The sequence below is a fragment of the Watersipora subatra genome, chromosome 4 (genome assembly GCF_963576615.1).
Source record: "Watersipora subatra chromosome 4, tzWatSuba1.1, whole genome shotgun sequence".
Lineage (NCBI taxonomy): Eukaryota > Metazoa > Bryozoa > Gymnolaemata > Cheilostomatida > Watersiporidae > Watersipora > Watersipora subatra.
Genome location: NC_088711.1, coordinates 57,942,620 through 57,965,491, shown reverse-complemented (window position 1 = coordinate 57,965,491; position 22,872 = coordinate 57,942,620). Strand labels below are relative to the sequence as shown.

The window sequence follows — 22,872 nt, the reverse complement described above, 5'->3', positions numbered from 1 at the left end:
ATTATTGCTTGCACTTACCTTTGGTAAACCTTACTGATGTGCTTTGATGCAGAGACTGCAGAATAATTGTATATGGATGACAATTGTTTAGACAGCGTCTTATAGGTGATGCTCTATGGAGTTCTCAGAGTGAAATGAAGGCCAATGATATGCCTACTCGCCTGACGAGACTGTGTCATTGGATTTACGCACTCGAATCTCCAATAATCACCACAGTGTAATCAATGCACAACTCTTATCTCAAGCATATTAACACAACGACTCGCTACGCGAAATGGATAGCAATATCCAATACCTTAGTGCGTTTCATGCGCTCAAGTGTTAAAAGCTTACATTGTTTCTTTCTAAAAGCATAAAAATATATATTATGTCCCATATTATAATATGGGACATATTATAACAATATAATATGTTATATGTATATTATATTGTTAATATAACGGTAATTATATTAACAGCTGATTATTATATATCATATTATAATATTTCCCGGGCATTTTTTGTTACCTAAACTGAACAAAATAATCTATCACTTTTGTTTTCTCCGACTGAGCGACAGCTTAGAAGCTTACATAAGACTGTTATTGCGCCACCCTTTTTTGCAAGGAATGATGTCATCTAAAATTAACTAGTTTGAATTTACAGAGCATGTGAACCAACCGTACAGACTTGGGAGCAATTGTTGGAATAGATCAGTCTTGCTAACTCCCCAAACCCCTTGGCGATATAAAATATTCATTATATGAGTGAAAACCCGGTTCAGACTGGTTAATCTCTTGGGGCAGTCGCAACAGCAGGTGGCTGATAAATTAGCAAGGTATTTTATAAGGTTATGAGTGTTTTATTGCAACCTTTGCTTCTCCATTAAACAACATGAGCATGCGTGCTGCCCTGTCATACTTGTTGACCTAACCATTTCGAAATTATATCACCTTGCCAATCACCTTCGTCATTTCTATTTTGTGGGTCAGCAAACAGGGTCAACCTGCTGATGAGAGAATAATTAGAGCCCTTATTACGACTTCAACAATAACCTTAGGTAAAGTCGTCTTAACCATTTTTAGTAAGTTACAGGTTGTTTACTAACATAGTTTTGAGCCGATAGCCAGCTACCAAGCAATAACCCGTTACTTTGGTAGCGAGAGTAGAATATAGAACACACCTATATACTTTCAGTTGTAGCGGTGTGTATTGCTGGGACCTCAGCAGCTGCTGTTCATATATATTATTTGATTATTGCTTATCCTCTGGTCCTATTGTTTTATAGCCTCAGGCGCAACATATTAGAGAGTTGACCTGATCTATTAACCGACATTCCAATATCAATGGGATAAAATACTTTGGTTTTTAGTCTAATTTATGTTCTGGCATTATTGCTTAATGTATTGTAGTTTTGTGACTGATGGAATGACTTCATACACATCCATAGAAAGTCCACATACCAAGCACTTCTGTTGCAGCACATGAACAACTATTATCACCATGAGCCTTGTTTTGTGTCTTTAGTCTTGATTTATTTTCATCAGCCAGTACAGACTACATTTCTTCATATAAATTCCAGTTATTTTCATATTCAAGTTGTTTCCTTCTAATCCTTCAGATATTTCTACTGAGTGCTGAATATTACTATTAAATGGTGGAGAATTCAAGCTAATTTAACAAGCCTACACTATATCACACATGGCTACCAATGGATATGCGCAAAGATACCAAAGATATGCGCAGATATAAACGGTAAACATTCGCAAAGGTTATAAGAAGGTTTGAAGTGGATGAATATTACAAACTATTCTATAAACAGGAAGTAACACAGAGTCATGAAAGACTCATGGAGAGGCAGGAAGAAAGAGGAAACCTGCTGCTGTTTTTAACTTCCACATCATAATTCTTACTCTTTCATAATTTACCTGCAAATAAGGTAAATATACTGGCCAACAAGATATTCAGCACATGCTGCTGGCAGCAAGTATTCACTTCGAATATACATGATTGGTTGAAAAAATTACAAACTCGGATTAGAATTTCATAAACAATTACAGTCCATTCATTTTATAGGTTATATCTAGTTGTTTAGCAAACAATAACCAAATATCCATGTACATACTATACACACATATTTACATGTACATACTATACACACATATTTACATGTACATACTATACACACATATTTACATGTACATACTACACACACATATTTACATGTACATACTATACACACATATTTACATGTACATACCATACACACATATTTACATGTACATTTTGAGTCAGTTAAAAAGATTTACATAAAAGACTGCTTAACAACATATTGTTAACAGATTATTTTAGTTACGCATAGCCCACCTAGACCTTCAAATACTGTGATGCGAGTTTCCTGACATAATGGCCAAGATTTGTCTCCCCTGATAAGCACTGATAAGTTCAGGTGAGGGTGAAACAGCTGTCTGCTTGCTATCTAATGAATATACAGTTGCATCAATATTATAAATGACACCTCTGGTTTTATTTTTGTGGTTTATAAAGTCTTATGTGCTACAGAAACTGTGAAAAATAAACTCATTTGATAACTCTATTGTATAACTAACTCTATTGTGGTTTATAAATGAACTAGCAATTTCAAGGCCCAAAGCTGATTATGAAAAGGTTTTTTGATGTCAGTAGTCAGACTTCGTATTTCACAGCTACGATGTCAATGATAATTTGTTGTGGTGGCTCTATTTACCAAGTGCTTTTTAGTGTTAGAGGACAATTTTTGTTCTGTATTTTGTAGTATTTGCTGATGCTAAATGTCTCATTCTGCCATAGAATACATGTATTACACAGTATCCTAGCATGATGTTAGCTTTATTTACAAGCAGGATAAAATTTTCCCTTTTCTAAAAGACTTTTATTTAAAAAGGTTTCTCATTGTGCTTTGAACAAGTTGCAGATTACTTATAGCAGCTCCTAATATTTGATGGTCCAAGCTCTGGCACAGTGGACATGAGAAAATTTTGCTAAAGTGCACCAAATGTTACTTTGCATTTTTTGTTGTTTAAAGATTTTAATCTTTTTACTAGTTTGTCTGTTGCTATTGACATTACCCAAGTGTTAAAGAGCAAGCTTGCAGCAGCAGAAAATCATCAGAGACACAAGCACGCTCGAATTCTTAGTTGACATCAATATGTTTCCTGAAAAACATTCTTAATAAAAATTACTGCACACTGCTGAGAATCGTTGACTAAGCGTTGGAAAGCTTATAAATAATCATTCAATTTAAAGAGCAAAACTTGATAATCCCTTAAGAGCAGTCTATTGCAGTGTAACATTCAGTGTTGGTATTCAGAATTGCAATACTGTACCACTCCCCCTTTGCATCGGGTTACTTGCTATTTGTTTTGTTCTATTTGACACCACGCTGTGCTCTCAAATTATAATTTCTTCTCGTGTGCAAAAGTAACTTGAAAATAACACTTTGTATTATTTTTTAATAAACAATCTGGAAGAAAACATTTCTCGCTCTCCTCTCTCTCTTTTTTCTCTCTTTATCTCTCCGCTCTTTCTCTCCCTCCCTCTCTCTTCTCTCTTGTTTCTCTCTCTATCTTTCTCCTTCTTTATCTCGCAGTCAGTAGATGTGACTAAGACTATCTCACAAGAGGTGACTATAACATATCTCCAACCAGCTTGACTCCAAGCAGTTGTCTGCCGTGAATTTGTATTGATCTACCTTCATTTTAAATGGGTTCAGCATTCTAAACAAGTTTTTATGTAATAACTTCTCACAGAGTTTCAGTGCTCCATTCCCAGAGAGCTCAACAAAGCACTAAATTATAATGAGTAGAGGTTAACTAGTCCTTGACTCAAAGCTTTTCAGTTTGTTAAAAAAACTGAACAAAATTAACTTAAATTAATCCGGTACAAAGGCTGAGAGAAACATAAATAAAAGCGCAGTTTCTGGACAGTTAAACATGAAGTAAGACCTTGTGCAAAGCTGCACACAAAATTGCGAATAAACGCAGTTTTTTTACTAGTGGAATAATACCAAGAAGCACGGGGAAACAGAGCAAGAAGCAAGGGGAGACAAAAATCAGTGTCTTTTAACAGTTTGGGTCAGTCTCGGTAAAAGCCTGCGTGACAAGAACGCTCTGCATGTTTATACTCAATACACAACTATCATAAAACACTTACAGACAATATTAACTGTGACAAGCTTGTGCGCATACCGTAACAGCACAACTTAAGATAATCACAATATATCGAGTACATACTATGGACAGTTGTAATATATTAATACCGGATAGAACAGAGTAAAAAGTCTCATTTGAATTCATCAGAGATGAAAGTTGTGGTACATAAAATAACAACAAACGAGTGGAGACAAATCCAAATGTACTTTAATAATGTATATGGCTGGAGGCATCAAAGGTGCTCTCACATTGCCTATTTTTATTCATTATGATAGCCGCAAGTATTGTTTCGTTTCTCTATTTTAGTTGGAAGAACTGGGGTTATATGACGTGAATGCCTATCTCTTGTGTTAAAATAGTTTTCAGCAACATTTAGCTTACAGGCTACACATGTCCCTACAATAAATACATATAGCCAATCAGATGACGAGAGAGTAACTCTTGTTGTTATATCAAATCAATTGTATCATTTCGCAGATACACAAAAATTAGGTAGCTTGCAGCAGAGGGCTCCATGTCAAGGCCATGGAGCCCTCAGGACAGGAGATAATTGACACCTAAGCTATGTTATTCTATACTGGTGAAAAATTTATTAGGTTTAGGTGGATGGAAAGACTAGAAAGTAGGTATAAAAGTATCAATGCTCTGTGGACCTCTTTTATAACATTTCTATCTCAGTTGAACCTATCATATCAAGCCTGTGTTCTGAACTATCCTGCTTTTGTTAGCATATGGAATGACTAATCATTGCCTCAGGAGACTTTTCTTCTGTTGACATTTGATGCTTAGTTTGCGTGACTTTTCATCACGTGCACTTGTATGGATGCCGTGGCAGCAGGCAAAAAAGTTGAAAGGTTGACTTGCAACAAAATTCCCATTACAGATATTTGGTATTAAAAGGTTCACCATGTTTTACTCTGCTGTGTTGTATGTGCAAAATATGTGGGAATGTGGTTATAAGCTCTTAAAAGCTCAAAAACAAACAGTTAATCGCAGCCATCACGAAAATGCCGTAGGTTGGAATCCCTCTTCAAAACGGCTCAAATGGGACGAAGTTAATCATGATGCGCTTCTGTTTACACTTTCATGCATCTCAATATTTCGACGAATGAGGCTCATCATGTCTTACCTACAACACAGCAGAGTAAGACATGGTGAGCCTTTTGATACCAAATAACTGTAATGTGAATTTGGTTTCAAGTCAACCTTTCAGGAAACGCATTGAGTTCAATCATTGACTAACTAAAATGTGAACGTGAGTCGAGGACATATCACGGCAATCTTGTCCTTAAACTGTTAGTACTTATTCATATTCATAAAAAGAGACGGGTAACACTGTAACTGGAACACAATAGCAGATGTCAAAACAAGAGGAACAAACAGAAAACATGCTGATGTCATTTTTGAAGATGTCTTTTTCATCTGAGTTTTTTTTAACCGCGATCAAGTTTTGCCAATGTTAATCTGGAGACATCCTGAAGTCAGATCACCCAAAACAACAAACAGAACCTCAAATAATAAAAAAAGTATAAATTGTCTGATAAAATCTCTTAAAAATTTATGTGAATAACACTAGACAATATATATTGAGACAAGCTATCAACCATGTGTCCTTTCATCACCAATCCACGCCAACACTATACAGTTATGCCAACTTGACTCAGAAACAGCCTTGACCAAAAATAGCAAGGTCAATGCCAACACTGGATGGTGGAATGCACCTGATTCTAACTGGGTTAGCTCTGAGACATTAAAATATCCTGCTGCACAGCTTCCGATTATACAACCAAGAATTATTCACAGATGACTCGGTGAGCAGCAGAGATCACTGTTTAACTTAATTTACTGGTTAAAGTAATGACAACTGGTGTAAGAACAAACTTACATTATTTTTGATTTCTCATTCTGGTCTTGCATAATTTGGAAAACATTACTGTTTGAGATACGTATCTGAATTTTACAGTTTGTTGTCAGTTATTTGTTCTGTTCAGAAATAGTAATTAGTATCCAGCAATAAAAAATTCACATCGCAGAAGATTTGATCTCGGAACCTCCCACTCACCAGGCGATAAGCTAACCCATTAAGCAATGCCAAATGCAATGGATTCATTGGACGTTATGAGTCGATATCTGGGTTAAATATGCTTAGCACTCTACATTACCTGCAACGTCACTAAGCTTGCTTTCACGGCTCTTATTAGTAAGTTTAGCAATACGGACACTAGTTTACTCAAATTAGCCATTGGCAATGAGCCAGGCTAATGGCAAGTGGCAGGCAACCGCATTACCTGCCACTGTTTATAAGCTGTTTTTAATACCCATGCAACGCAGGTCATTCGGCTAGTATATACATGTATATATATATATATATATATACTGTCTCTATATAATACATATGTATATATAGAGACAGTATATATATACTGTCTCTATATAATACATATGTATATATAGATATACATGTATATATATTATATACATGTATATAGATGATTATAATATATACATATTTCTTTTAAATATTTTTTTATAAAGTTTTAAGAAACCAAGCCGAGTATGGTCAACAAGGTATGGCAACAAAACCCTGGTAGGTTTCAAGCAACCAACAATGTTTTTGTTGAATATCTGTAGATCAGTTTTGGTAACCTGCTAGAAACACAATGACAGAGAATACCATACATCTTCATCAGAGCTGAATGAAGTTTTTTATAGAAAGCGTTTTGGCCAACCTTGAAAAACTGAATTTTTTTTGCTTGAATATTCAAACAACAATTTGAAAGAATTAAAATCATTGACGTTCAGGTGCCATACTAGTGAGCTGGTACTAAAGTGTAAAGAATCCTGTGCTTTTTCTCAATGATGACGGAATCTCGTCAACATTTGGAATTGAGTAATTTATAGTAATATAGCCCACCTTGTCATTGTGTGTGCATCTGTTACTTCATTAATTAAACGCTATGCGTTTCCACAGTTGTTGGCCGATTTCATCGAAACTTCAAACGCATACACTATTCGCCTTCCACCAGGTCGCTAAAGTTATTTGGTTTCAAAGATCCAGCTGATTTCTGAAAATCGGCCTCTTAAACAAGCACCCACATGGGGCACCCGCATGGGGGCACCCACATGGGGGTCTCTGATTACAAAGGAAATAAATCCTGTGCTATCGCCTGGCTTTCTGCGAGCTGACGATAATCTGGAGCCAAATTTGAAGCGTGGGAGCCATAAAAGAGTGCTTGTCAATAGTGACACATTTAGTTTATTTATCGATATGTAGGAAATGTTGACAATTCTCTACCTAATATAAAAGATATGACTAATAAAACATCTGTTACTATCGCCGTCTGATCTTATGGTAATTAGTATAACATTGCATGTTAGCTACAATTGCAGGAGTATCTAGCTTAGTGATCTTATTTGCTACTACCGAATTGGCTGATGGCTAATTGGGTCAAATGGCTTGCGATTGGAACCTAGATAAAACTAGTGCTGGAAACTAGATAAAACCAGTTGAACCATTCATGTCCTGATCCTTCGAGTATGTCAAACTCAATTCAACAATTGACAATCTCAACTTTCAGGCATCACAAGTTTAAAAAATAACAGGAACACTTAACCTAACCTATCCGAGCTTATTCATGAGCCTGATAAATTGTCAACAAAATTGTTTGATAAGGTGGATCACTCTTGGACGAGGTTATCGGCTGTCCTATGGCTTTCAATATTAAACAGACAACGGTAATGAAATTTTAATGATTGCATTTTTTGTTTTTCATTATAGGCCAGCCCAAATGAAAAGCCGTGACATTGAGAAATGCGAAATCAATGGGACATGATAACAATAGCTGATGGGTCAATTTACAATGACCTATCAGACCATATTGATACGAATAGGCTGTTCTCCCTTATCACATGATTGATGAATGAGGCACCCAATTTTCCATTTTCATACGAGATAGAAAAAGCATTCGAGTAAGAAGGTTTACAAACAATTTATAAGATTATTTCAAAATTAAGATTCAAGTCAAAATTAATTATCAAAGTTAAAAATGATAAACTAATTGCTACCAAATAAACTTTTCTCTCCAAAACATCCAAACATAATACTCATCATTGCCTCAGCTTATGGATTGTGTTTTATGATTCTAGTAATGCTAATACAAACACCTAAAAGACTGTAGGAACACAGTTTATAAAATATGAATACTCAGCTAGATGTTAAAAGATTGTTCCATGAGGCTTAGAGCAAGACTACGGTTCCGACTAACGGCTGCTTGAGTTACTTAGTTATCAATGGAACTTATTTAGTGAGATTTTGCAATGTTAGAGATTTCCAAAATTCTTTTTATCAACTATGCCCGGATAGGCTGTATCTATCCTTCCACACATGAAAAAAACCGTTTTCTAGTTTGTGACACCATTATAAACCTACTACCTCCACCATTGAATGTTTCAATTTATAAACTTTTTGCTATTACAACCTTCAACTCACTATCCGAACTCCTCAGTAATACAACTAGATTACCTACTTTTAAAACACGTTTGTTCAACTCAATCAATTATCCCTGATTTTTATCTTTTCCGTTTTTCTTTTTTGTTTTTTTTCTTTCGGCATGTAACAAAAAAATTTTTTTTTTTTGATATCTTTCAATGCCAATAAAAAGTTACAAATACATGTGCTTAGACTCTCACCTTTTTCTCAAATGAAGGGACATTTTTTTGTCGAAGCTAACAAGGCTCAAGGCAATCCAGCTTCAATAGCCTTCTCTGACAGCACTGCTAACATTTTGAAGTAGGCAAAGTAAGTAATTTACTGTCATGTCTACTACTGTAAGAGGAAAACAACAACCCTAATATTTGTCATGTCTGCCGACAACTCGACCATCAAGAGCACTACAGGTTCTTACAATAGATAAAAAATTGGATAATGACTTGTTTTTAAGGAGGCATATTTCATCACAAAAATTTTAACTATGCGTTTAGGTGCCACCATATTAAGCGTTAAGACTCTATTTTTAGATCGGAGAAAGTCATTCCATGTAAAAACTTGTGCTCATTTATTGACAAATTTGTCATTTTGTACTGGAGGCTTTATTGATCCAATCAGGATGCACACCAGGAGGGAGTGCACTGTTATACCTTTGCCGTATTCCCGAGCTATTAAAAATTGTTTACGTCTGCTATATGTTTGCGTGGACGGATGCTAAAAATGACTACATTTTTGGCCTAGTTAGTTCAGCAGGCATTGTTTTAGAAAGGCTAGACGATAATTTCATTGGCTTGACTGACCTTACTATCAAGCATTACATGGGTTTCTTACAATGCTGTGCCATAATAACAAAAGAACCACCGAGGAATAAATGCAGCTTATTTACCACAGAGATTGACGCTGTTTGACACGCAAACAACCAATAGCTGCGAGAGCACAATGACCATCAGCGTATTAATATATTGATTTCCCTATATTAGTTACAATTGATGCCTAGTTGGACAACCTGAGAAGTAAACACTCTTTTAACACCCACGAGGACCCTTTGGAATTGTTTTCTGTTGTTTTACACCAGGGTTTCAATATCTTGCTATCTCTTGTTGTAGTCTTTTATAGATATGGTAACACTGACAGGAAAATACAAAAGATATTAAAACAATGATATGACTAGTAATTAGGACAGAAAGCAAATATTTTAAAATAATAGGTATAGGAGAAACTGTCAATAGATCTTGACAACTCCTTAATAAGTTGAGAAAATAGGGCTAGAGGAGAAGAGGTAATCAATTTGCTGCTATATTTTGCAGCCTCAAAAAGCAACAATTGACTTCCTTACCTGATTAACTGGAGTCTAACTTCACTGCGTAGGACTGTCATGCAAGAGTTTTTGTTGCTCTAGTAGAAAACTGACTGTAACCGCTGAGCTAAAATTTACCTTGTCAGTTGGAAGGTTACTTGCATTCAAATTTGGATAATTTGAACTGATAGTCGCGCATGAAGCAAAAAATGTTTAGATTGCAAAATTAAGAATGACTTGACCTACTAGTTGTTTGCAACCATTTCATGTCTATATAATGGCTATGTATTATAGCCGCTCTCATCTATTATCTGTACCACTTCAGCAGGTGAGACTGCATGACAAGTACTACAAAGCGATATGAAATTCATCACCTACAATATTTTGTTTCAACTGATTCCTTTGGTTTACGTTAGTCAGCAGTTAGAAAAGTATTGGTATATAGTAGACCGACTCCTTCGGTATATAGTTCGGCCTAAATGTGGCATCAAGTATGTATGAGAAGGCAATCATGGTTTAAAATAACACAGTGCAGCAGAGTAACTCATAGCTGTGCATCAAGTGCTAATAAAAGTGAGAGAAAATGATGATTGAGCAACAAGAAGTTGTCTTCTGTTTGTAGGTTATGCAACGTGAGTAAACAACACCCACTGACGGTAAAATGCCAGTACAATCAAGAAAAAGTGCGGCTATAGCAGGTATATCTTTTTAAATGTAGTGACTTTAGAGTACCATAAAAAAGGAATACAACTCTTTTGTCACCAAATATTTTTAAACAAGACATTGGAATCCAAAGTTTTGCGATAGCTTTCACACCACCTCTACATGTGTAACTCTACACACTATGGATTTACAGGGCAATTGCCAGCTCGTGACTATTCGACACGTGCGCATCCCAAAATACAATGTGTTTTGTGATGCACATGTATTGAATACTTGTTTCATTCATCTCATTTGATAACCAAATACAAATGAAACATTGCAGCATGATTACAGCACTGTCAGTTGGTAACACTTTCAAGCATAAATTTTAGGGCCATGCTATTTGAGACAATGCTCAAATCTATGGTTTAGAGATACGTATGTTGCTGCGGTGATAATGACTACTTGTTGCAGTTATTACCGATGTCCTGGGAATTTCTAACCACGTATCAGCTCCAAAATCAATTCAATTTCACTAAACCCTTGTGTGGAATTGGACAACCGGTGCGTAACAAAGTTAAGCTAAGAAAAAACGTTAATATATCGACGTGCTGGGAGTGCGTGCACGAGACTGGTAGATGTATGGCGCCTTACAGTGCCTCGCGTTGCGTGTTCGCAACTCGAGTTGTGAACGCGCAACACGACTTTTCAAAAGTAAGGTGCAATATATTGGTATTACGGTAGAATAACCGTAGATCTCGTTATATTAACAATGGTATATCAATAGGCACCCGTTAGCTAATAGAAATTAAACTATTAGTCTGGTGGCCACAGGGCATTATCGTGTCAACAGGTGGCAGAAGATGGGGTCTATAGTAACTTGACACTTTTAACATGTTTCTAATTTATTCATTACTAATTTAGTTTCCTACCGCTATTTTAGTTAATAAGCTAAGAGTAATTTGCCATTAAATGGTGAGTAGTTATACAAAAATAATTTTTTTCTTACGCCGTGCGCAGTCAGTCGGACCTGCTAATCAGAGCCGTAGACCAACATTTACCTCATGTTGTAGTAGGGGGGTATTAAATTACCCCGATATCAATTAGGTTTGTTGTCAGTTTCCTGTCTCATCGAGCGACCGCCGGCGTTTGGAGTAATGATCGAAAACTTTAATTTCCTAATTATACCGATTTAATAGCTAACTGTCATGGATTACATAATTCAATATAATCAACTACTACATTATATTAGATAAAAGGTTGTTCAACGCACTAACACGTTCAACACTGCATCTTTATGGCAAGTCTGATTCTACAAGTGAAGCCGACGCCAGATACAGGTTGTTCTCATCAAGGACATCTTATGAAAAAAACCTTCCACCAAGAGGGTTCTCTCCGTCGGCATTTAATGAGGGTCAATTACTAAGCAGCAATACAGCAGTGGAAAATTCAACCATTAATGGTGCCCCCAGATCCCACAAACCATGTCTGGAGTAAAGATGATGATGAGATTTCTGGGCAATGCTTTCCTGATGAGCAAAGAGCTATTCCTAGGCAGCTTGTCCAATGGACCAGTTGCTCATGCAAAAAAAAGAGTTTGCAAGTCTATGCGGCTGTGTAGAGTGCAGTAATGAAATGACTGACGAGATTGAGGATGGTAATCAATTAGACGGTGATGATGAGCTTTAGGATTATAATTATGTAATAGTTTTATTAAATACTTTGCAATATGCTTTCTAGAAACAATTAACAGTTTTTGATGTATCATGATAAACAGACTATGTACTTTGGTAAACATGCTATACAATAATCATACTAGTCTTCATGGTCTTCATACTAGTCATCATAAGTACTAAGATACCCGTACAAAGACATGATATTAATTAATCATCCAGAAAGTTGGTTGTCATCGAACATACTGCACCACACATTCCATCATACTGGTTACATTCAACATTTCAACCATACATGGTTTCAAAATACTGCATGGTTTTAACATGCTGCCAGTACAATAAATCTAAAGCTAAGCCAGAAATTTCGCATATTGATGTCAGTTAAATAAAAAAGAAATAATTTTAATAATAATAATTTCATTTAAAAGATTAAGTTTACATTAGATTTGTTAGTTAGTCTGCGTCACAACCAGTGTACCCAATGAGGTATACAGTATAGCCTGTCAATCAGTAGTTGTACAGGTATCGATGTAACGAGTATGAAGAGGGTTTCTGGCAGATCAGTGGCTAAGGTGATGGCGAGAAATGTTTGTCATATCAAGTCCCTGGCGGCCGACTACAATGTAAAGAATCGCATCCATTAGAGACAGTGAGTTCAAAATACAAAATGATCATATAGACATATAAGAGCTGACATACATTTATGGCGCAATATTTATCGATCATAACCTACCCGAAAAACGATCTATCAAAGCATGTAGCAATAAATTTAAAACTTGAAAATAGGAAGAGCTACAATACTGATTTGAACGTGTACGCAATGTGCATAGCCCTACATAAAAGTAATAGATGTACCCCTTTAGCTTTAACCACAACAATAATTAGTTAACTCATACATCGCATACTTCTGTAAGGTAATAATTGATATGTGAGTGCTATAACAATACAATATAATACAATTGATTAAAATACAACAAAATATGTATTAATATATATAATATGACACAACATAATGCAACATATCAGTCCTATAGCACAATTCAAATCAGTTCAATACAACATAATACAGCTATTATAATACAATACAATAGAATATAGTGTAATAACACAATAATACAGTACTGATAAGTTCTGCATGACACAATATAGTAACTTAAAACTAACCAAACCATCAGTTAAATAACAATCATACATTTGCATAAAGGTACTACACTTTGTGTTGATATTGGTTTGACGTTTCAAAGAGCAATACAGTCTCCAATTTTGTAAATAGGCGAGCTAAGTCTTAATAAAAATCAGCAGAAGCATTCTATATTACAAATAGTCCAGTATTACTGGTTTATTAAAAAAATACCCAATCTAGGTATTCTAGTATAAGTAAGTATAAGTAATATAAGTAGCTTATAATGTTATGTAGTGCTACCGTTTTAGCCTAAAAATTAAACAAATTGAGTTAAGCTATTGAGTGTATGAAACAGTGAGTGTCTGAAGACACAGCAACAATACCTACGACAGAGATTAGTTTATTGTATAGTTTGTAACCAATATGTAAAATCTGGACTGAGAAGTTTGACTTGAGAGTTTGATTCATTATAATCAACACCTATCACTCATTGATCCAACTGACTACAGTACACAGTGAAGGAAACGCAAGATTTTCAATAAAGCAATGCATTTAATCTTTGATTAATTATTCATAAATATTAAGTAAATGAGTTTGCTATCATCTCACCTTATTTTTTTCAGGGGTTTGAGATTCTTTGCAACTTGAGAAGCTCTTTGTTATTTCGACTCACTAGCAATCTTCCTCAAGCATTCAGTGTGGCATTTACATACGACTATCACTGCGAGCTGCGCTCTGACTGTTTGTAGATGGTGCTCTACATCTCATAAAAACTTTGGATTATCACTTTTTTCCGTTAGTAAAACTTTGTTGACTTCTTAACATGTAAAACTTGATTATAATGAATTATGTAACTGATAATAGCTAGCTGTGGTAATCAATTTAAATAGAAGATACTAAATTTGCGCTACTACTAGCCGACGTATACGGCAGTTTCTAACACGGAACAGAGGAAACAGACTAAGGGCACAAATGTTATCGGTGAATGCAAATACGCCCCGTATTAAACAAATGCATAGATTTATGTTTACTTAGCTGATTTGGCTAATTGCGCATGGCGCAAGGGACATCTCATTTATGCATTTCTACCCATCTTTTAACGGCAAATAATCACTGCTTGACAAGAATAATTCCGGTATGTATAATAAAAAAGTTAGGAAATGTTTTATTCTATCTATTAAATCTAGGATTCGTTATACCCCATTGTCGTGCCACCTTGGCAAAAAAACGACACAAAAATGCAATGTGGCCACCAGACTATATGTATGTACTGTAAAACTAAAGCTAATAGCGAATTATTAGAATTATACTGTGCCGAGTTTGCAAATATACCCTAGGACACTTATGTATTCGTGGCATCTAACTTTCGCATTTTCGCGGCAACATCCTTTCGCGAAAATTTCATGAGCGAAACTAAACAATCATAACGAACGAGCGAAAACACGAAATTAAATGGCTTTGTTCATTGATATTCACAATAAAATCGTCATATTAGAAATGCAGGCAAGTTTCGTGTGTGGTTGGCTCATTGGGCATTTTTTGTTAAACTCATTATAGCTAATACACCGACTGAGCAGCATGGCAAAACAAATTAAGGTAATAAATTTTTTTGGAAAAGCCTAGACAAATTAGGAAGATGATGATTTTAGTTGTCATTGAATTTGTAACTGATGAGGATGACAGTCTGGTAGGGAAAGTCATAAAATTGAATAATAATTATTGTGGTGATGAATTTTATTACCAACCAAAAGCAATAACACCCGGAGCCATGGCCACCGCGTGCTATAAATACTTGAATTCTAATATTGGGACCACATAGGTCACTGCGGCAGGGACCTTGAGGTCATTGATAGTCCAGGAAACGAATGGCAGCAAGCGATCAAATTGCATTGTTGATCTCGCCTACACATTTCTACCTGCGGTTTACAAATAAAAACTACCGTTCTTTTCGGACTATTAGCCGCTACTTTTTTCTGATGATTTGAGCCATGCGGCTTATATAAGAGTGCGGTTAATCTGTGGCTTTTTCTTTCACCGCTAGGGAGCAGTAACGGGAATCTCCAATTAGTGCGCTTCTAGCTGTGAAAGAAAATACGAAACAATGCCTCACGGTACTGTCCCGTTAGGCACTAAGTTAAAAAGCGACGGATAATACGAAACTGTCGTTCTGGACTGTTCCGTTTTAAACGGCAAAGTTGCTGCCATGTTAAAAAGCACAGTCCTAGCTCTGCGGCCTATACAAAGGTGCGGTTTATGTATTGTTTTATTATCGTTTATTGGAAAATAAAGCAGATGCAGCTTATATAGTGGTGCGTTTTATAGTCCAAAAAGTACGGTAGTCCCAATTTGAAACATATTTCGTATCAGTGAACTAGAGCTGAGGAATCTAATGATGTTTGTTCTACTGCATTTATTTTCACATCACTATATTTTCGCACTCATCAGAGCTGCGAAATTAAGTTGCAGCGAAATTTTACTCTGTATGCTACTCACGAAACTAAATACTAGCGAAATATAAGTGTCCTAGGGTAACTCGAGTTGCAAACTCGGCACAGTATAATTCTAATAATTCGCTATTAGCTCTAGTTTTACAGTACATACAGTTTAATTTCTATTAGCTAACGGGTGCCTATTGATGTACCATTGTTAATATAACTAGATCTACGGTTATGCTACCGTAATATCGATATATTGCACCTTACTTTTGAAAAGTCGCGTTGCGTGTTCACAACTCGAGTTGTGAACGCGCAAGGCGAGGCACTGTAAGGCGCCATAGTAGATGTAATTCAGTGTCGCGACAGCTAATGCAGACCATCGTTGGTTAGAGCTTACACCGACTTGATGACACATCAGAAAATTGTAGATCTGTTCGATGCCTACCGGCACTATGCATTCAATTTCAGAGTTGCTTTCTCCTGAAAACCGAATCTTCATTTGTTACTTCGGTTTACTAATATGGACCGCATCGAACCGAGATTTGTATATTTATTAATGATTAGTAAACTAATAATTAATATTTGCAAAAAATGATCAAGGGTGTCATTTTCAATTATATTAATTAACCAATACGATTTGAAAAATGTTATCCTCTTCAAAATCTAATGAATCAACATCAAATTAATTTAATAACAATTGAATAAATATAAAAATTACAATGTGCTCAGAACAAATACTATCAATGAAGATTAATACCATAATAAGATATAACATATATGAGTCTCTTACTACAAAACATCACATGAGTTAATTTGTCAAGAGTCAAGACTTGCTACAATTTGGATGAAAAAAAACAACTCTAAACACATTTGCAGACCGATCAATGCTCTCTCGAAACTTTGCTTAAGAAGCTGCTGCGTGGGCATGCGCATACACTGAATCGAATCTACGTGAACTAAAATTCCGTTCATACGCAGTTGTCTTCTCCTTCTCGGATCAATGAACTGAGACAGAATAACTATTGAAAAACCGAATGCACTCGAATCGTTATCCAGCACTAAAAAATTGTTTTAACAAATAAATTTCAGCTCAACAGGCCACAAACTTCGTTAGCCAAGTATAAATGTCCCATCCATGGCTATTCATATTGACTAATTAGATCACACTATTGCAATCTAGCTTATCATAGTTGACAAAGCACTTATCAGTGCCATCCTTTTTGCATGACTGCCATAAACCACTCCTTTTTGTAATATATAACGACAAACAACAAATCTTAAATACAATTTTATTTCCACCATACAAATTCCACATTCACGGAAAACGTAAAACACAGGAAATATGTACAGAGTTTATGCTACAAGTGCAGAGGCAGTTGACGATTCATACTTCCAGGTGGGAGGAAGTACCTTTGATCTTTTATAGTACCGAGCCAATCGATGAATTCGAGACTCAACAAGAATCAGACGGAACTTGGCATCTCTGTCCTGAAATTATCATTCAATAAAGACATTTATAAAAACTTAACAATAGCACAATTTTACTGTTTAACAGCAATTCCAATAACTATAAAGGAAAATTCTTAGCCAATAAGCCTTTCTGATTGATAAATAGTTTAGCAACAAACATTGCTAGACTATTTCCTTGTTTCTATGAAACTCCACTTTCTAATGAATGCAACATAGAAGCAAATTGGGCACCCAATCTCATCAAACTACACAATTAATAACGTAAGACTGGTTCACACTATACCGACATTCGTCATTAACTACGGGCATTGTAAATTGAAAGCATCTACGAAGCAGCGCAGATACGCCAAAAATCTTTTGCAACTGTCACACATCGACGAATGCATGTACTTATCGCCATTTTGGAGATGGTAACTTGCTGTCTGAGATTTATGTTAATGATAGTTGCTGCAGCACTAGTATTTGATTGGAACCAGCGAAAACAAAGAGGTTCAATCAAGAAAAACACTACGCCACGCAGCATGGGTTTGTGATTATCATCGGCGATCAGTGAAAAAATGTGACATCAACACCAAGATACGACGATATAGTGTGAAGCAGTCTTAAAGCTGGTCAATTATATGTATAAAGTTGAAGAACTGACACTGCTTCACTTGATTAGGTCATTGCTAATTCTCTTCAACTGGCAAAGACTGATCAACTACTCAATGCGCACAATAAATGCTGTGTGAAATGCAAGTTCTTTGTGTTAGTTTTGCACTAGCCTCCAGAATATGAAAGTTAGATTGTGAGTTGAAAAGCAATATGGAAGAAAAGACGACCAGATGACCACAAGTCTGTAGCTGAGCAGGCAGGTAACTACCAGACTGTAGCCTTGTCTCTGGCCTAACCAACCTTTCTGTTTCGTTCCAAGTGCCTGCGAATGGAGACAGCCTTCTTCACTAGGTGGTAAAGATCCTCAGGTATAGCAGGTGCTAATGACTTGGCTTTTAGAATCCGCAAGATCTTGCTGCCAGTCACAAAACGTACTTGGGCTACACCATGTGAATCCCTCAAGATCACACCTATAAGGTTAAAATGCAGAGAAAACGTGACTAGTGAGTTCAACATGTTGACCGTGTCATTATGCATTGCGGCTCGGTGCAGCTTTCTTTTTGCTCAAAAATGTGAGTTTGTTGTGACTCTTGCTCTGTTCTTACTCATTCTATTTAGCCCAAATTACCAATACATCGTTAGAAGCCTTTCAACAACAAAAGATGATCCATAGTACCTGTCTTGGGTGACCATATAGCAAACTAGATGCCGAATGCAAAAAGCTTGTTATTGTTCAAATAAAATATTGTGTGGGGTCTAATTACAGTTCTATATATGGTAGCCATTCTAATTGCTAAAATAACATGAAAACAGTTTGTAAAAGCTAGAATAAATTAATGCAGAGTTATATAACGAAATATGAAACAAACCGAAAGTGGAGTTCTGAAAAAATGTAGTATCGATTGACAAATCTGCTGTAAATATATCAGGTTTGTAAATATTTTGAAATCACATAATGCTTATTCACCAGTCCTCCAGTTTCATAGATTCTGAACTATTGCAAATTCTCAGAAATGCCAACATGGCACTGAGTCACGTTAGTGTTTTTTCAAAAATGTGAAAATGGCACTCAGAGTTAAGACTACACAATCTGACTAAACAGCCGATAAGAACCGAGTTAAAAATGAACAGTGACTTAAGTCGTGAAATCTAACCTTTTATTATTTTAGACCAGGATTGATAATCCTACAAATGATGTTATATCGAGGAGCTGCTGTTGGTGATCAAATAATAAAATCACTACATCTAATATTTATAACATTTATAATCTTTTTTAATAAACAATACGGTGTGAACAACAAAATACGACACCAAGAAGCAATGAGCACAAATAATACAAAACCTGATCATACCAATTTGTGATGGTGTAAGACCTTTTCTAGCAAGTTTAAATATCTGTTCCTTTACATCATCAGATGTGAGCTTCAACCAAGTAGGAACAGATCTTCGGTATGGCAAAGCTGACTGGGATATACCCTTTCTAAAGTAAGTATATGAGTATTGCTAACATAACTTTATAATTAAAAATCAGATGGGATGCTAATACCTCATGCTAATACAGATTACCACATAGTTATAAAACTGGGAAACGCAACGCATTCAAAAGAATGAGTACTTAACACGTAGTAATAACTTTCAACAGTAAAAAAAACTTTCAATAACTATAGAACGAATTATGAGAACATTTTACGCGAAATCGTTTCTTACCCGGGAGCGTGCATGCGACCCATCTTGAATCCGTGATGTCAAAGGAAGTTCAATAGTAAAAGCAATGTTAAGTAAAATAAGCCTCGAACTCGTGTCGAAATTCTACAAAACGGAACGCTGATGGATTTGTGAACTTGCCTAAAAGCACACAACTCCAAAAAGGCTGTTACGACACAGATGCGGCCTACCTCCCTGTTTCAATGGGCACTCAGTATGATTTTTCCTGTCCAACTAATAAGGTTTTCATTAAAATTAATAGACTCGAAAAAAATATCGGGACATGTTGCGCATAAAAAATACTGAGCATGCTATAATTGCTGAAGCATTTATTTAGGATGCAAATTGGCAAGGAAATGCTAGAATAGACCAGACTAAAGTAACTAGAAGTACAAATGGGTAAAAGTAATAGTTGTAGTCCAGTGCATAACTGAAATGAACTCTTCCTTGCTAGTCAATGACAGGCTCTGGCAGCACTTAAGGATATTTATATAGTCAAACCATACCTCATTGGCTCTGTCTGAATAGCAAAAGGTGTTCGAGTAGGAAAGCTCTCTCCTGTTTGAATTGGATAATTCACTCAGACTATCTAATCATTTTCATCAATCATAGTAACACGGAACATCCGATAGAGATAAGATTGAATTTTCTAGTGACCCTGCCATAAGACGATCTGTAACATCAGCTGCCACAAAATCTGATTCACAAAACACATCATGATTCAGATGGATCAACCTGACCTTTCAAATACAAATATAATGTTTTTAGGTGTTGGAGCATTTAGAACAGCTTGGTTAACAAACTCTGCAACTTTTACAATTCAATCAGGCTCAACATTATTAAGCCTCATCCAGCCAATAAAAGCAAATAAAAGTAAAATTTAAATTACATACACTTTACGGCAATAAAATAAGAGAGATGATATGATTTATGTGAGCAGATGCATTTCTCTGAGCACTGAATTTCAACCAAAAAACTGTCTGATAACAGAAAAATTAACAATTCTTAATGACAAAATACATAAAACAGGTTTAGGAGAGGGAGACTATTCTAGCAGACAAAACGATACAAGTACTGAAAAGTAAGCCACATGCGATGCATTTGTAAAAAAAATAAATGACTTAGCTTTCTCGCAGTCATTATGACCATCAGTAGCTGAAAATTGACTAGCAACATATTGTATATGTGTGAATAATAGTGAGTACTTCTTCCTGACTGCCTATGAGCATCTTACAGCAATTGCTTGGTGCGACCTGCCCACTGCTGCAGTATTGTAAAATAACATTAGTCAAATAACGTACATTATTATCAAATGCAGGCACTATTTGGAAGATATGTTGTTGGTAGTAACAAGGTGAGAGAGTCTGAGAGCAATAAATGTATTTGGCTTGCAGATCTATCTGGAAGCGTGTGTAATCTTTAACCTGGCAGATCTTCTGGTGACAGCGCCCTGAGGAGAATGATTACTAGGCGGAGTCTCATGAGCTACGCCATTGCTTGCGTGTTTTGGGCTATTTTTAGAATGAGTATGCAAGAAGAAGTGGGTCCGCAGGTAGAATTTCCAGATAGTAAAGAGAAACAGGCCAACAATTCCAGCCATCCAAAACATTGACACGTGAAATGGAATCGGTTTGAAAACTGTTTGTGGTTCGAACTTGGCAGCGACAAGAACTTCTGTTATAATGATGGCAGACATTATCCATGACTGTCTACCAAACCTCTTGCAGTCCCTGCAGGACAAAAAAAGAGTGGTGGTAGTCAACAGCATTGGAGAGAAATGAGAATATCGATCAATATCAAGCGAAAAGTAAGTACAACGCAGAAACGACATATTTTACGATTAGCTTAGATTAACATTTTTGAACAACTTATAATTAAGCTAAAGAAAACAGTCATAAAGAATGCACCCTTTCATCTCAAAATAAGCAAATGGAACAAAAACAACTTTACCAAAATCAATTGTTTAAATTTGAGCGAATGTAGAGCTCCACAGTGGACCCTCGCCATAAGATTTTAATTCGTTCTGGTGTTGGCATCGTGAGGCAAAAATGTTGTATAGAGGGGTATAGAAGCCCATGGTAATTATCTAATGCACACAAAATAGTATGTTAACTCTAGTTGCTTACAGTAACTTTAGTGTATTAAGTGGGTATTATCTGCAGTACAATGTAACATTACGATGTACCATGTGCAGTATGTACCATAGGAGTTCTTCCCTACGAGACAGACGTATAACATAAACTTTGAATTTAACTTAAATGAATTTAACTTACTAAACACACACTTAAAACTGATAAAAGCTGTTTTTCCACGACCAAATACGAGCAAAGCGATTGGTTTGGGAGATTTATGATAAATGCATATGTGCACACAACTCCCAAAAAATTATCTGTTAACGGTGTTACCAAACCCTTGTACCGAAATTTCTTCAACAAATTTAATCATTTTTGTGTAGAGTCGTTCAAGTATAATAATGATACAAAACATATAAACCTATTTAAATATGTTACCAAGTCTTTGAAAGGTTACCGCAAAACTCTAAAACTAACCCATCTGATCGAATGATACATAAGTAGACAGATTAATTCGGCCTAAAATCGAAATAAAAACTTGAGAAACCTTTTTTAATCAAAATTAAGACCGGCCAACAAAACGTCAATAAGGCCGTGCGACAGATAGTATAACTATTAAGTCGTCCAAATTTCACGAGAAAAATGTGCACATTTCACCAGTTTATGGAATTGTTCGATTGCCGAAGGTTTCTGTAATTAACTTAAAAGTACTGAAAAGTGATTGTTTCTTTTTTGCCAATTTTATTATTCGAATTAATTATTTGATTTTATAAATAAGTTATTATAATATTTAATTATAAAAATAATCATTAGAATTTACAACATCAAAGTATATAATGATTGCATGGTCTAATTGCCGAAGGTTTCTTTAATTAACGTAGACCGTTTGAGGCGTAGACCGATCTACAGGTACGAAAATGCGGTACACAGTTTATCAGCCTATGTTTTTTGTCCAATTACCGAAGGTTTCATTAAATTATCTAGAGCATTAGCCAGATTTCTTTACATCTTATCTACAAGCTAGGGCCAAACTACAATGCCTCTTTGTGACAAGAATATTTCTTTATTTTACTCCAGTTTGCAGAAAACTTCCAGACGCGTTAATGCTAATGCTTGCTTTCTGTTACATATCGGTGTCAAAACCATTCTACATTCAACACAACCAACTTTTAACTTTCCAACGCAACTTTCAAACTGTGTATATTAC

At 35.7% G+C, this 22,872-nt stretch overlaps 2 protein-coding genes across 3 annotated transcripts in view; both read right to left on the bottom strand.

The window, feature by feature from the left end:
* Positions 1-17,100: 17,100 nt before the first annotated feature.
* Positions 17,101-19,707, bottom strand: LOC137392796 (small ribosomal subunit protein uS15). Its single transcript, XM_068079126.1, has 4 exons — positions 19,597-19,707; positions 19,242-19,369; positions 18,190-18,359; positions 17,101-17,313 (listed from the first exon to the last, which is right to left on the bottom strand). Exons 1-4 carry the CDS (start codon positions 19,617-19,619, stop codon positions 17,179-17,181), a joined length of 456 nt encoding a protein of 151 aa, XP_067935227.1. The 5' UTR covers positions 19,620-19,707; the 3' UTR covers positions 17,101-17,178.
* A 624-nt stretch (positions 19,708-20,331) lies between these two features.
* Positions 20,332-22,872, bottom strand: part of LOC137393013 (phosphatidylserine synthase 2-like) — a 31,025-nt gene continuing 28,484 nt past the window's right edge. For both annotated transcript variants that reach the window (XM_068079391.1, XM_068079392.1), the window contains exon 10: positions 20,332-21,323. In XM_068079391.1, the coding sequence (XP_067935492.1) occupies positions 20,990-21,323 (334 nt within the window). In that variant the 3' untranslated portion in view covers positions 20,332-20,989. The remainder of the gene's footprint in view (positions 21,324-22,872) is intronic.

Bases quoted from the DNA above. Each gene is read 5' to 3' on its own strand.
- LOC137392796 (XM_068079126.1), bottom strand. From the start codon at position 19,619: ATGGGTCGCATGCACGCTCCCGG. The intron at 19,370-19,596 runs GTAAGAAACGAT...TACTTACTTTAG, and splicing joins GGTCGCATGCACGCTCCCGG to AAAGGGTATATCCCAGTCAG. The intron at 18,360-19,241 runs GTATGATCAGGT...TTAACCTTATAG, and splicing joins TCTTACACCATCACAAATTG to GTGTGATCTTGAGGGATTCA.